This window comes from Pinus tabuliformis, chromosome 7 (genome assembly GCF_031772625.1).
Source record: "Pinus tabuliformis cultivar Carrire ecotype Pingquan chromosome 7, CPIR1, whole genome shotgun sequence".
NCBI lineage: Eukaryota > Viridiplantae > Streptophyta > Pinopsida > Pinales > Pinaceae > Pinus > Pinus tabuliformis.
Window position 1 is genome coordinate 1,685,346,266 of NC_142293.1, and position 17,238 is coordinate 1,685,363,503.

A 17,238-nucleotide genomic window follows, 5' to 3' on the forward strand; every position below is an offset into this window, starting at 1 on the left:
TTCTTTTGAATGCATGTGCACCTCGTTTAGTCTTAAAAGAGGTTTCCAATTGATCCTCATCCAAGATAACGACATCAATGTTCATTGAAAATCCATAAAGGAGAGATAACATTTTAGAACTTGTGAACATCTATAAAGTTTGTTCCATGAGTGGGACATGATAGTTATTCTTCTCAAATTCTAAATTAATATTTGGAAACCCACTCACAAACTAATCTCATCACTCTTCTTTCATATGGCGACAACATTTGTAATCCAATTACTTTTACAATTACTTTCCTAATAAATAATTCAATGATAATAGATATTACTTTCCTAATAAATGATAATAAATAATTCAATGATAATAGATATTACTTTCCTAATAAATGATTCAATGATAATAGATGCATTTTTTTATAGTTTCTACTAAAACAGATTAATGGTAAGCTTAAAAGACATTATATATTTTATAATCTTTGTATATATTAATTTCAGATTATAATATATTTAAAAAATACATCTCTATAAACTTATAATAACTTGTTATATTCTCTCTTTTCAATTATTAATCAATCAAAATTGAAATTGAAATTTTAAATTTCACTAACTCATACTACATAATACTACATAAAGGGCTATTTATTTTAACAATTAAATATTTTTTTAAAGTAAAACTATTCCTATTTTATTTTATTAAACTTTACATCGTTCATCTTATCTTCCGAGCTATTTATTTTAACAATCAAACAATCAATTTTCTTTAATGAAACTATTTTCATTTTATTTTATTAAACTTTAAATGGTTTATTTCATCTTTACAATTATCTGAATATTTAACATATTCGTACTTAAATGTCTAAGTCTAAATTATTGTTTTTTGGTTAAATATATTCTAACTTACATCTTAATTAAAACCCAACCCAAGTCTAAAAATGGTTTCACCATAAAATTTATTAAATAAAAATTGATAAAAAAAACATTAAACAAAATATGGTTCAAGAGCTATTGCGGTATCTGCATTTTCTGTAAGACTGCGTTATAAGACTAATAGAATGTATATGAAAGAGATTCCAGTTTTGAAATTAAACTTTATACCTCCTCTCTAATCTTACAAGACCAATAGAATGTATATTAAAGCTTTAAATTCTAAAATTAAACTTTATACCTATTCTCACTAAACTTTTCATTAAATTATATAATTTTTTAAACCAATCCAGCATTAAATTTGTTATTTTTTTTAATTTACAAAATAATAACTTTAATTACTTTACATCTAAATTTGTTCTTTAATTTTTACCGGTATTTTGTATATTAATAGTAACGCTGATCATGCCGGCTTTATTGGCAACAGTTAGTTCATATTCAGTTTGTGTCGAAAAACTACAGCCAGTTCATATTCAGTTTGTGTAGAAAAACTAACTTCGTTATCTTCCTTGTGTTTTTTGAAAATTTAACATTTGCTCGTTAAAAGTACTGCGAGGAAATGGTGACGAGGCGACCTTATACAGTGACTTATCAGTTAGTTAATGTTTTCATGGAATTTTCCTCCTTTCATATCCAACAGACTTCTCTAGCCTTCAAAATAAGCCCCACATCAGCCATGCATGCAAAACATGTACAAGACTTCTTTGTCCTGCAAAACCTGTACAAGCCCCATGTGCATGCAAACGAGAGATCGATTTCCCTTCGTCATTACACGTTGGATGCGTGAGACACAAATATATATACGCATCAACGATTTTTATTTCTGTAGCCATTTGTTGATCAATTGCAGCAGAAATGAGTTTCAGGCTTATCGTTGAAAGGTTTGTGTGTATAATTCTTGCTACTGTGCTGTCTGCTCATCATCAGTTTGTGTTGGGTGAGTTTGACTACAAAGATGCTCTGCATAAATCTATTCTGTTTCTGGAGGCTCAACGTTCAGGTAAACTGTCCAGCAGTAGCAACAGGATAAGCTGGAGAGGAGATTCTGCTCTAATATTTTCTCATTTTGGTATTGCCATCTGTTCCGGATTGTTTTAGAAATGTTGTTTCCTGAATGTTTTAGAAGTGTTGTTAATCATACCCAAAATGGCAAAATAACGACGCTGATCTTATCAATGCGAAAATAACGAGGATATTTCTCAGCACTATCAGTTTCCAGGATATTCTGGAAATATACAATTAAGTTATTAACATAAAGATAACAATGTGAATTCTTACTCCAATATTATGAGTTATGAGTTTGCAACAGCTTGATTTCTATCAACATTCTCTGTCCATATAAATTAGGAATTGATTATTTGGTGCAGATCTTCAAGAAGTCTGGAAAGATACAATGATGTTCAACATGGCTTTTACTGTGTATTTATGTAGGTGGATTTGGTGGGCGATTACTACGACGCTGGGGATAATGTGAAGTATGGGTTTCCGATGGCATTCACCGTTACCATGTTGGCATGGGGAGCCCTTCAGTACAGAGATGAACTTGCAGCAGCGGGAGAGTTGGAGAACATTAGGGATGCCATTACGTGGGGAACTGATTATTTCATGAAAGCAAGCGCCACCGAAAACCAGCTGTGGGTTCAGGTGAATTAATTACCATCCCAACTAAATTTACTCATGGATCACAACAAAATTTACTAAGGATCACAACAAATAGCAATTATGAGTTTAGTTATGGATTTGTTTTTAGGTGGGAGATCCAACTGCAGACCATAACTGTTGGGAGAACCCAGAGAGGATGGACACTCCAAGGACTTTGTACAAAATAGATACATCCAATCACGGGACAGAAATTGCAGCAGAGACTGCTGCAGCATTGGCCGCTTCCTCCGTCGTCTTTGCAGCCATTGACAAACCTTATTCCTTTCTCCTACTCCAAAGAGCTACTTTGGTATAAGATTAATCGTATTCTAAAATCACTTATACTGTTTTATTGGTTTAAAACAGCGATTGCAGATTTGAAAGATATTGAGATATTTTAGAATCCTACTGTTAGCAGAAAGGTTAATGGTTTAATTTCTTTTCACTATTATATTCTATTCTTGGAATTTACAATCTAGATAACTTTAGTAATTAAAACAAACATATGATAGGAAACAATTTCTTTTCACTGTTATGTTCTATTCTATTCTTAGAATCTACAATTTAGATAACTTTAGTAATTAAAACATACAATGGGTTTTTGTTTGTGGATGAATGTTTTTTTATAACTTATGTCTCCATTTTTGGAATATTTTGGGATCAGATAAACATGGGTCAAATTACTTATTTGAGGTTGCTTACTGTTCTTATGATTCCAAAATATTCCAATTTTTTTTTAAATGACCATTTTTAACATGTTTATAGAATTCATCTCTTAGATTCAAAATTGAAAATTAATTTAATGAATTTTCTTCTTCAACATTTTAAAATAATCATATAATTGAATATTAATTTAGTACAGCTCTTTCGTTCATGAATTAGATTCAAAATTGAAAATTAATTTAATGAATTTTCTTCTCCAACATTTTATGATACTCATATAATTGAATATGTCATTTAGTACAACTCTTTCGTTTCGCTGACCAGTACCGCGGAACATATCATGGAGAATGCCCTTTCTATTGCTGTGTCTCAGGCTATGATGTATCTTTCCTTAACATTATAAATTTTACTTCCTTTTTCACTTCACACGAAGTAAGTAACTTCTTGAAGTCTTCTTATTATTCCTCTACTAACTAACATACAGGACGAGCTTGCATGGGCAGCTGTGTGGTTATATAGAGCAACTGGATTTCCATATTATACCAAATACATACTCCACCAGAATTTTTGTACTTCCAATGAGTATGATTTCAATTGGGATCTCAAATGTGCAGGAGTTCAAATCCACCTATCTAGTGTAAGTCCATATTCACATAAACATATGAATCACCAAATGTTCAATTGAGAAAAAGTTTAAGGCTGGCCACTTGACCTTAAACTGACCACATCTTCATAAAATTAGAGAAACCAACCTAGAAGTTTTCAGAGGCCAAGCAGAAGTGTTCCTCTGCTCAGTTCTTCTGCAAAGTCCTCAATTCAAAAATTCCATCACACCAGGTAAATGGAAGTTTCTCCCCGTCATGCTCCGAGTTTCAAAATTAAGCTCATTAAAAATGTTTGTATTTGTTGAGTTTCAAAATTAAGCTCATTAATAGTGTTTGTATCTCTTGCACTTGTATAGGAGGTTTGTTGTTTGTTAGAGATGGTGCAAATACACAATATGCTACAGGCACATCATTCCTTGTATCAGTTTACAGTGACAATATCTGTTGAGTTTCAAAATTAGGCTCATTAATAGTGTTTGTATCTCTTGCACTTGTACATGAGGTTTGTTGTTTGTTAGAGATGGTGCAAATACACAATATGCTACAGGCACATCATTCCTTGTATTAGTTTACAGTGACTTACTGTCATGATATAAGCAATACCTACAATGTGGCGATCAAACATATGAACCAAGCATTCTTATTGCATTTGCCAACAACAAGTACATATACATATTATAATTTTTCAAGTGTTGCAAAATATTTAATTAATGAGGAGAAGAATTGAGCACACTTGTATATCCATTCCAGATTTCTCAGAGTATAAGAGATTCAAAGTTAAATAAATTTGATTTGTTTTTTCATATCATAATTTGAAAAAACCAGCAAAGTATTAGCTAAGAAGTCCACTTTGTATTTGTAAATTGTAGGTGGATTACATTTTGGGCAAGAATCCTGTTGGTATGTCTTTCATGGTGGGTTTTGGTGACAAATATCCACAACAAGCTCACCACAGAGGGTCCTCCATAGTTTCGATATATGAGGATTCCAGAAAGATATCATGTATCGAAGGTTTCACTTTGTGGTTAACAGAGAAGCACCAAACCCAAATGAATTAACAGGTGTGGTTGTGGGAGGGCCTGATCGCTATGACGGGTTTGAGGATAGCAGGGCTGATTCCACCAAGCTTGAGCCCACGACGTATATCAATGCTCCTCTCGTGGGAGTCTTGGCTAAGCTCCACAACAACATCATGGAATAATCGACATAACAAGGCCAATTCGTTCAACCTTGAGCCCACAACTTATATCAATGATCCTCTTGTGGGAGTCCTGGCTAAGATCCATAGCATCAGCATGAAATCATGGACTTAAGTTCAAAAAGTTGTTTGCCTGTTGAATCCTATAATCAGATTGAAGACTTGTTTTTACATCTTAGATCCCATATGCAGATCGAAAATTCTTCTATTTTTAAATAGTAGTGATATTAGCTTAGAAGAACATGGTGTATGAGAGTCTCAGAAGATCCTGTGCCATCGTGTTATATATGTGAGCAACTACGATAAATATTTTTTCTAATAATGTATAGTTTAATTTATCATGTGTTAAATTTTTGCTAATAAAATAATGGCATAATAAATTTGGCTTTCCTTTTGTCCTAATATTGATCCTAGAGCAACTACGATAAACATTTTTTCTAATAATGTATAGTTTAATTTATCATGTGTTAAATTTTTGCTAATAAAATAATGGCATAAGAAATTTGGCTTTCCTTTTGTCCTAATATTGATCCTAGAGTTGTATGTGAGGCACTAATGGATATGTGAAATTGGAGAGACCAATTTCTCCCTCTTAAAATAGGTGTTGTGGAAAATTTTTCTCTCTATATTTCAAAAGTAGTGCAACAAGATATATTCTAAAAAAATCATTATATTTAATGAGCAATTTAAGCAATGGTGATGCTATTTTTGTGAAATTTTCTATGAATTTGGACCAACCTTGATTCCTGTAGACAATATAGAATGACCAAAAACAATTCCTTTAGCAAGTAACATATGGATTTTTTCATTACTTGATGAAAGATTAGTTTCTTGATGCCTAATCATTTTTTTCAATATTTTCCAATGCTTTGTCAAAAAAATTACCATAAACAATAAAATCATCCCTATAAACCTCCACACAATTATGAGTCAAGTGAGAAAAAATATCTAAAACAAGTTGAAAAGTAGTAGGAGCATTGCATGTAACCCAAAGGTAATACTCTATAAGAATATATCCCCCATGCACATGTAAATGTGGTATAATCTTGATCTTTTAGAGTGATTTGAATTTGATTATAACCACTAAATCCACCAATAAAAGTTTTGTTTTGTTTTTGTTTTTTCTTGATAAGGTATCTAAAAATTGATCTATAAATGGAAGAGGAAAATGGTATTTTAAGGTGCTTTATTTAATTCACAACAACCTATGCAAACTCACCACTCACCATTCTTTTTAGGAACAATTACTATAGGAACAATTACTAAAGGTGAAAACCATTGATTATAAAAAATATAATATATGGCAGTTAATTCCATTACAATTTTTTTAGAAGTGGATTCATACATATTTGGGGTTGTTTGATTGGTCCAGAAATTTCCTAAATATAAATGTGTTAGGATGGATTCCATTCATATCATTATACTCCCATTAAAATGCACCAAAATGTTTTTGTAGTTTTTGAAATAGCTTTCTTTATGAGATTCCTCAAATTTAGAATTTATGTTTAAAGTTTTTCCTTGTTTAATCTCAAGAGGGGTACTATAAGATTCTAATATTGAATTAATAAAATACGTATAACCGATTAGTGTTGATAGAGAGTATATATAGTACAATTTTCCTAAAATTTCTTATCCAAGATATGATCAAAAGAAACTTCCCCCAATATATTGAATTAAATCACAAAATTATTAGTAAAATTTGTGATTAGAAGTTTTTCAAGATCCTCTTTTAAATTCATAGCTTGGTTAATTGTTAAGATTGGTTGTACTATTTCTTCATCACTATTTGCATCATCAAGCTATTGTGTATTTTCTAATTTAGTTAATGATTTTGTAAGTGGATACAAAATAAATTTCTTATCTAAATCTCCATATGAAAATTTCATGTCTCATATTTACAACTGATTAACGCCTCAACTATAGTTAACCATGGTCTTCCTAAGATAAGTGATGAAAACCCAAATTAGATTTAAAATACTTAGGATATTTGAAATAATTTAAAGAGACTATAACATCTTCTATTGTTCCTTCAAGTTTCATTGTACATATATATGCTAATTGTAAAACTGTAGGTGTGTGATGAAGATTAGATAACTGTAACTAATTCATAGTTCCTTTGTGATGACATTAGTTGCAACTCTAGATTGATTAACATGTTTGCAATTAGAATGTTATTGTTGTGAATCTTAATAATAAGGCTACAAGGATCAACACATTTTTCTATAAAGATTTTAAGGGACATTATATCTTTTAATTTGCCAATTGCTTATATTATTTGTGGGTATTTTTTATTCTTCTTGGTTTTCATAGGCATGATTTCCTAACTATTTAGCATGGATTGGAATATCTCTTATTTCTTGTATTAAATGAGTTTTAATACAAAGATTCTTTAATTCACCCAATAAATCATATTCAAATTGTTTTATATTCTTATTAAAATTCAGCTTTTCTAAAAAAAGAGGATATTTGCATGAGAAGTTTGTTTTATTGCAAATTATAGAACTATTTTTTAAAAGAAAATCTATAATTTGCATTATAATAATTTGGGAATGCCAAGACCTTTTACAACATGTGCCATGATATTTTCAGTTGTTTTCCACAATTCTTACCGCATTACATGAAAAAAAAATTTAAGACTACATACTATTGTACTGAAAACATTACTCCCATAAACTCTCCCAAAAACTCCATTAAACACTACCTAATGACAAAACATATAACCAAATTAAAATTTAAAAGACATTACAAGTCCTCCTTAGCTGGAGTGACTTGGACTCCGTGATCATCGTCGATGGGATGCTCGTGGCTCTCTCGTGGAATATCATCGGTCGTGATATCCTCCTCCATTTGCTCCGTATTCATAGCTAACTCCTGATTTTTGTTGTTTTCCTATTTGCGTGCCATGCCATTCTCCCCATGCCATTCTCTTCCACCCTCCTCCCTAAATTGTTGACCTAAAACTCTGGCGTTTCGACGACCAACTGCAGATGATCCAAAATTTTTCTTCAGCAACTCGAGCTAATGGGAGAGCAAAATCATTGATTGCTCTAGTTTCCATCAATTGCATCTCTACATTACAAGAGATTAGTGCGATCAGGAAATCCAATTCCCTTGCTATCCTGACCATGTGAATGTCGAGCTCCTCACCGACTTCACCCTCAATTCTTTCCATTTCTGCTTGTAATCCCCGAAATTGATGAATCAATGTGATGAGGAATTGAACTACCTTCTTATTGATAACATAAGCTCCCACGTTCTCCATATATAGTGTTGATACTTCCATCATTCCCGCATTCTGGAAACCTTCTGCATTGAAGCGTGATGCATTCATCAAAGCCACTTGCATCAGGTCCATTAAGGATTGAGCACAAAACCTCTGAATTTCAAAGAACTGTCCATGGCCAAACATGTACTATGGTGTAGAGATTATGGTTTCACACATTTGAATTTCCCCGTTAATCAAATCTTTGCTAATCCATTTGTCTGGTGCCGACTCCAAGCTTACATCACTGCTCCATGTGGCCATGAAAGCATGATTCTCCAAGTTAATTTGACAACTTGTTGGGTCTTAATTAATATGGAGCTTGATTCGAGAGGTCCTGTATTAATAATGAAATTTGATGCCTGATCCTAAGATTAATGTGCATCGTAAGCCCAATTATTTCTAACTGCTTGCTCAACATTAAGGGAGTGGCTTAAATATAATTTTCTCATCGTCTACCTTTAATTCCCAGGTTTTTAATAGCTCTACATAATTTTCCATGCAGTCGGCTTCCTCATTCAGGTTCATTTTAATATGATAAAAATCTATATGTCAAATTTCTCTATTAATAGTTTGATCCAGTGCAAGATAACAGGGATAAATGGGTCATTTTTCTCACGACACTTAGATAACCTATTGTCATCCAGTGCAAGATAACAGGGATAAATGGGTCATTTTTCTCACGACACTTAGATAACCTATTGGATGACAATATTGGAGTCCCCAAACACCTTCAATTGTCGAATTCTGTTGGCAAAGATTGATTCCAATTCCTTCCATAGTGCAAAATACATTGGCTGATTGTTAGTCAATATCCTTAGGCCCAGGCGAATTTCAACACTCTTTGTTTATCGAGGTTATGCAATAGAACTATTATTATCTTTTGATTGATTAACACTTCGAAAATTTTGTAGCTTAACATTGTAAGCATATTGAGCTACTTTATTGTTGGGGTTTGGAACAAGTTATGTAAGTAAATGGGTAGGTCATGGAGGAATTTGGTTTGATGGTAATTGTAATTATTGTGATTATGAATTTGTGGCTATTGAGGTTAGGTAGGATAGGATTCTTGAACTTGCTGGGGATGTTTGGTTGGTATTATAACTCATCATTTCATTAACAAGGATTTGAACTTAGGTGGAAAAGGTAACAATCATTTCGTCCAACCACCCAAGATAACCCCAATTGACTGCTTGTTATCCCTTTTTACATTATAATGAAATATTTCTATATAATATTCAAGGCTTTCATCCTATTTTTGTGCCGTTTTAAATATTTATTCTTGCAAATATTGATTTATACAATAGTTTTGATATTTTGTGGAAAAAAAAGATGCATTTCATCCCAAGTTTTGATAGTACTAATTCCCAACCACATAAATTCATGCAAAGTTGCATCTTTAAGAGTAACTAGAAACAACTTGAGTTTCTAGGCATTAAAAGGATAATCAAAACTGTGACATAATACATCAAATTCGAAAAGGAAGGTTTTGGGATCTTAGTTCTCATTCCACGAAAAATAGGTAATGCTGATGGTGGAATATTTTCATTTGGACATTTGTTGTTGGATCCAAAATGGGGAATCCAAAGTCATCTTTAAAACTTGATGTCCTTATACCTTATTTTTGTTCTATTCATACTTGTCCTTCATTTTAAACCATATTACATCAGATATATTCGATGAAATAAATACTAGGGTTCTTCTATAGGATTCTTCTATAGGATTATCTATGAATGGTATTTATAATGGTTGTCTACTGATAAAATTTTCATCCATTTGACAAGGTGAAAGTATTACAATTTCTTATGGACTAGATATTGCTAGAACCCTTTCTTTTTCTTTGGTTTTGCTTCTATCTTGAGAAGCCACAATTTTTCCTGATCATCCTCCTCTTGTAATTTTACCTATGGATGAGTGGATGGTGTGGTTCTTACTGCACCATGAATTGGAATAGATGGAGTAATGGGTGGAGTATTTTTTTCTAGTAATAAATATACCTCTATGATTTGGACATCTACTCATGTATCATATTTATCATGGTTTGAATTCAGTAAAATTGCCTATAACTGCATTAAAACTATTGCTACAAAGAAACTAATTCCTTTTAGCAATTGCATAGCAATGATGCCAAAAATGTTCAATGATGCCAAAAATGTTAAACAATTTATATAGTTTAAATTCAGTGATATTGAGTTATCAACCAGGGACGCATTACTGTGAAATGCATGCACTGTATATGTAGGATTTAGCTATCTAATGAATGTTATTTTAATAAAAAAAATATTGATTTTAACTAAAGAACAACCTTAAAGTGAAATCAATCAAATGCTACAGGGATAATCTGACCACTTAAAATGGTCATATATTGAATTGCAATTCTACAATTTCATATCACAATCTTTCCTTCATCAGAGAATTGAATATTATTGTAATCAATAAATAAACAATATGTTTAATGAAAACAATTTCGAAGTGTATTGATGTCCTTGTAGCTTTATGAAAAATACATTCATCATTTAATGAAACTTAAAAAAACGGAAAACTAGATCTTTACAAAATAGGAAATAAATGAAATGAAATTAAACTAATTCACTGTGTAAATGAAACACATACCAATGCAACACATACCAATGCATGGGAGGCCCTTCTCGGCTTATGCTACACTACAGGAAAGTTACAAAGTTAAATTAAGATCAACAAAATATGAAGAAATCAATGCACGAGTTTGAAAATTAGTAGTATTATAATAATACTCCAAGAGAGATATATACCTACAATAAACCTACAACACTGCTCTTCAATATATACCAACAGAGATATATCACTGTTGATATTTGCAAATCAATGTTTATATCATATTTATAATAATCTTCTGGAATAAATACTAACTACAAAGGCATCCCATAACCTACAATCTTCTAATCGGTCACAAAGGAAATTCAAAATAGAGGAGCCAATTTGCCTTGAATGTAGTTAATAAAATCGTTAACCATTTTCCTATTTTAAGAATTTCATGATAGAATAGATGAAATTCTTCACGTGGTCTATTCACTCAAGATAGGTGGTTGCGTTGACTTGGAGTTTGACAATGCATTATCACTTGTCCGGTTTGATCTAGAATTCATTTAAGAAATACATAACCATATCCAAGTGGTGATTCTTGAACTATATAAAAATCAAAACTATTTTTATAAATTAGTAAAAAGATATCTAAGCTTATTTGCATATCAAAACTTAGAAAAATATAAAGTTGACAACTTATACATTGAAATCCTTCTTCATATGTATATATCTTATAAAAACTTGATTTTTATAAATTAGTAAAAAGATATCTAAGCTTATTTGCATATCAAAACTTAGAAAAATATAAAGTTGACAACTTATACATTGAAATCCTTCTTCATATGTATATATCTTATAAAAACTATAATAATATGAAAAAAAAAAATAATGATGTACAAGTAAAGGATTATGGATTGGAAATTGTGGCTAGAAGTGAAAAAAATATCAAAACAAAGTAATAATGATGTACAAGTAAAGGATAAATATCAAAGCAAAGTAATAATGATGTACAAGTAAAGGATTATGATTGGAAATTGTGTATAGAAGTGAAAAAAATATCAAAACAAAAAACCAATAGGAGGAAAAAACTTATAATAAGATTCTCATTTCAAGATTACTTCTTTTGTATAAAAGGATCTCATATTAAGTGGTAAACCAAATATAACTAAGCAAAAACATTCACACAATTGAAATGGCTCGTGCCTCATTCCTTTTATATTTACCATTACTATAATTGTGCACTCACGAAAGCTTTAAGAATATTGTATCATTGAATGACATGATTTAAGAATATTGTATCATTGAATGACATGATTTACAAAGTGGAATGCCTACGGAATTCTCATTTCCATTGTTGTAAGGTTTTTTAGAAAAAATCTGTAGTTAGATTCTTGATGGAATTGATTTGAAGGAATACTCATTCAATGCAGACAATTTAGGAGTTTCCTTTGAAATCCAATTGAATTAATGGAACATAAATTCTTATGTTGTGTACGCATATTTTGTGTGTAAAGGAAACATGTGAAAAGTCTCTTATCTGAAATCCCTTGTAAGAGCTATGTTACTCACATTGATTATAAAGAGGTTGATTTATGAAATTTTATTTTTGTAAAACTCTCACCAAAACCTTATGCACATTTTTTGAGTGATCTTGTTATTAATGGAGTAGGGAAACATTTAAGACATCCATAACTAACATGGAGTTGTCATGTGTATTGTGTCAATTTTTAACAAAATAAAAAGAAATCCCTCCAATCAAAGATGTCATGAGATGGCGAGCCTTAAAATTAATGCATTAAGGATTCCTTTTTGCAAATTTCACTAGTTAAAAGGCATCAAGGTGTGGAAGTGGCCAAAATGCAAATTTGAAAAAGGGTGAACGATTACACATATGACCAACTTGTAAATAATATATCCAAGACGAGCTTGTACAATCAACAAATGAGAGAAAGGCTATCTGACTTCCATTCACAAGGACTAAACAAGGGAGATGATATCTAAGAATGTACAAGTTTCAAGGAAAAGGATAAGAGTCTTACATCTTGCAAATCACCAAAATGCAATGTATAAAGCATAAGGTCATGTTGGCTTGTAAGTTATAGAGGAAAAGTTTTGAGTGAATATGCACATGGGTAAGAAACTTGTAATTTTAAATATGTTTATTGTAAATATATTATCATCATACTATTTAGGATTATGATGAAAGTTTGTAAAGTATGTTAGGAAGGCCAAGAGCCAAGAAGGTGGAAGGCCAAGAGTCAATTAGGTGGAAGGTCAAGAGTCATAAGAAATTCTATAAAGAAATCTGTTGTGCTCTTGCAAATGGTTCCTATTTGGCATCATAAGTTCTCTTCATATATTGAATGAAGGACAATGATAACTCATGTTCTTATAATAATACAAGTTTTGGATGGTTGTAGATTCTTCTCTGGCCTTTCTTGAAGCTTCTACTGATGGATGTTGTAATATGTACCTTATGCATTGGTTACTACCTAATGTGACATAATTATGCTTTCAACAAATTGTAAGCTAGCCTCTATTATGATAGTTGGCCTTGGGTTTCATGCGAAAAATAGTTGATTGATTATTCTACCTACTATTTTTACTTATCCCTTGGTTTTATATCAAAGTTAACATGAAGTAGGTATGTTTTTATTAATTCATAATATATCCTTAGAGTTTGCTTTAGGTTCAATGTTGACAATTGTTGGTGGAATATTCTTTCCACTCTTTGTACTTTTCCATGGTGATTGGTGGATTATTCTCTCCATTTTTTTTTGTATTTTTTCTTCTATTTCATTTCCAATAAGTTCTTGAAAACAATTTTACATAAGAAATATAAATATGGTTAAATAGGCTACAATAATTGCATCTTGTGTTTGATACTTAGTTACATTTAATTTTAAAGCATAATAATTGATATTGCAAGCATGGAGATGGGGTTTTCCATTTCAATAGAGAAAGGCACAATTGGGCCTTTTTACCAAGCGCATGTGTGAATTTTACTTGGGATAATTTTTTTACATTAATAGGTTTTAGAGATGACCTTTATGGAAAAATGCAAGTTAATTTTTTGGAGAAAATTTCACTCTTGTTTTTCCATCCATTATGGAATTGATTTAATACCTACTTGTAAGAATGAAAGTAACAATATTTATTTAGTATTTGAATATGTGAATACTTATTTTTCAAAAATTGCAAAAGCCCCACATAAAACATGAAAACAAAGAAATCCCATTAATTGTCTTTCCACTTTGTTCATTAAAATCAAAATGATTTATTCCATCATTAAAATTCATCATAGGTATATCTATATATATTAATGTTGGTATCTTATGATCTTTGTGTTTATGCTAGTATTGGATTATGTTTTCTCCAGATAAACCTCATAGGAAAACCCAATGGATTCTTCCTCACATTTTTGGATGACATTCATAGTAAACACATTTCATAGGTTAGTGCACCCAACCACATGACGGCTGGGGCGGATGGCTTTCGCTCCCCCCAGCCGGGATCGATTCCTGCGGGATGTTTCGCTGAGGACCTAATGAAGGATATTTGGTCATCTGCTGGCTTCGGCCTTATGAAGGATATTTGTTACGGCTTCGGCCATATGTTGTAAAAATCTGCTGGCTTCGGCCATATGCTGTAATATCTGCTCGCCTCGGCCATATGTTGATTTTCTCTCTGAAAAAAAAGGTTAGTGCACCCAACCTAAGGAGATTTAAATTAGTTACTTGCTCGAACATAATTAACCAAATGCCTAGTAACTTTAACAACAACTAGTTGAGTTAACTGCTTGGGCTAATATTATCTTATGCTGCATGTTGCAATAGGAACATTAATATAGTTAAATGTAATAAAGTAAATGAAATAACTGGAAAATAAATTTTGATTGTTTCTTTCTTGTGTTTACTTCTAAATATTTTGAGACCCTTAACTTTTTCTGGTACACTTAACAGAATAATTTTTAGGTCTTTGTTTATGTTTTTTCTTTTTAATTATCAAGAACATATAATTTGTATCAATAAATTGTTGTAGCTGCATTGGTCAACATGATAATACATGTAGATCTGGTAATTGTTTAAAAAACATTCAAATAATGTCCAAGATTTGAATAATCCTATATATGAAGACAAAACAATCATCTGTATAGGGTTTTTGAAAACTACTACTTGTATGCATTTTGATAAATACTCCTAATATTAATCAAACTTTCAAAGACTTTATACACTATTATTGAAAAAAATCATGATGAATATAAGATTCCTTCTAGTTCTCTACATTTATCATGAAGGTTTGGTCCACATTTAACATTTTCACATCCCTTTGTTGCTATTGTATGCTTTCATCTTCTTTAAATTACTTTATTGCAAATCCAATTGACATCCTGGCATTCAAAATAACTAAAGTACTACTTCTTTCCAATCACAAAACTAGATGTTGGAAAGTAGAAAGACTTAGCTTGAAGGTCCTTAATTTGTCTCCTTTAATTTGCATCGTTTCCGATATCAAGACAATTTCAAAATTTATATCCTCTTCTTATGAATACGATCTACCAGTAATTGAGAAGATTGAGTTCCTATTATTAGTGATGTAACCATCCTTTCTTCTTAACACTAAGGATTTAAGTACTTTCACATAGTGAGCATCTCTTATAATTCCCATTGTAGTGCCCCGCTCTAGTTGACTGACAATGATATGACACTAACATTTATTTAGCCCTAAGGCCCACACATTATTCTTTGAGAACCTCAGGTTGAGGATCCAGACATATGAGTCTATTATTAGTGGTTGTGATGTTTATGTATGTTTTCCATTGATATTATGATGAAGATAACATTAATGGTTATGTATGTATCTATTGGTATTATGATGATTGTAGCATTAATGGTTGTGCATGTTCTCTATTGGTATTATGATGATTGTAGCATTAATGGTTATGCATGTTCTCTATTGATACTATGGTGATTGTAGCATAAATGGTTATGTTTGGTCTCTATTGAATTTATGATAATGATGGCGATAAAAGATATGTATACTCTCTATTGATATCATGATGATGATAGCTTTGATGGATAGGTATGTTTATATTGATGTTACGATGTTGATAGCTTTGATGGATATGTATGTTTCCATTGATGTTATGATGATGATAGCCATGATGGATGTGTCCCCTATGTTACCTACTTTCATTAGTTCGGGCTTACAATGAACAATGATGTGAATGACTAGGTGTAGTTAATGATGTTATTATGACAATGACTAACACTGAGAAACCTTGTTACTAATGATTATTGAGTATGGCAGGAAACCACCAGAGGCACTCACATATGATGAGTTGATGACAACTAGTTTGATGAAAAAAAAATTATATTATTTTATTTCAAAGTCAATTTTGAAGCCTGATATATATGTTTATCTATATGCTGATGAGATGATAGTGGTTGCAGGCACAGATTAGTTTCTTGGCCGAATGACTCACATATGGGTGATGGGGTTGTACAAGTGGATGGAACTACATGGGAGGGGTGGGACAATGTCCCTGATCTCACCCACTAGCACTCCCATCGTGACTTGGGCTGGAAGGGTTGAAACACCTTCGCCTTGAAGATCACAATGCCATGAGGTCAGTTCCCAAAGTTGGGTCGCTCATGAGGATTTTACCGAGGGGCGCGCATCAAGGCGGATTCCTTGATCCCCGACACCATTAGTCTCACTATAGCAGGCAACATAAGAGATGATAGTGGTCTATGATGTTGCACCTATGTTTTCCCCTCGTAATCACTGAATGCTTGAAGGGAAAGTGGTGTGGCACCCTTGGAACTTCAAGGGAATTTCTTGAAGGGCACGACCAACTTGGCACCCTTGGCATCACAAATAACTATTAGGCGTGGCACCCTTGGAACTTCAAGGGAAGTTCTTGAAGGGAATGACCAAACTTGGCACCCTTGGAACCATTAAAAATAAATTAAATAATAGATATAATCAATGAATGAAAGCTAGATAAATTTACATCAAGGGTAGATGATGTTAGAAACCGAGGTAATTAAATCTAAAATAAAACTTGGGTTAAGAGGATCATAGGAAGAAATAAAATAGATTACCTTAAAAACTCTACCCTTCCCATGTCGGAAAATACTAGGAAGATTATGTGGTTTAATTAGGTGAAAAGGGGAAAGAGGGACATAATTGTAAGGATAAAGATTAATCCTAAACTAATTAAAACTAATTAAGAAAAGAGGAAGGTGAATTAAAATAAGAATAATAAATTAAATCTAGAGAAATGTAAAGAACCTCCATGTGGCAACAAACAACATAAGAATATCCATCTAAGAGATAACCTGAGTTAAATTAGGGAGTAGATAGGGGATCAAGTCTTGACTCATTAATTGACTTTA

General features: G+C 31.8%; 1 protein-coding gene across 1 annotated transcript; it reads left to right on the forward strand.

Annotated features, from left to right (window-relative positions):
• Positions 1-1,761: 1,761 nt before the first annotated feature.
• Positions 1,762-5,016, forward strand: LOC149254984 (endoglucanase 8-like). Its single transcript, XM_089454903.1, has 7 exons — positions 1,762-1,980; positions 2,338-2,550; positions 2,657-2,862; positions 3,519-3,591; positions 3,695-3,847; positions 4,685-4,715; positions 4,877-5,016. Exons 1-7 carry the CDS (start codon positions 1,762-1,764, stop codon positions 5,014-5,016), a joined length of 1,035 nt encoding a protein of 344 aa, XP_089311029.1.
• Positions 5,017-17,238: the final 12,222 nt, after the last annotated feature.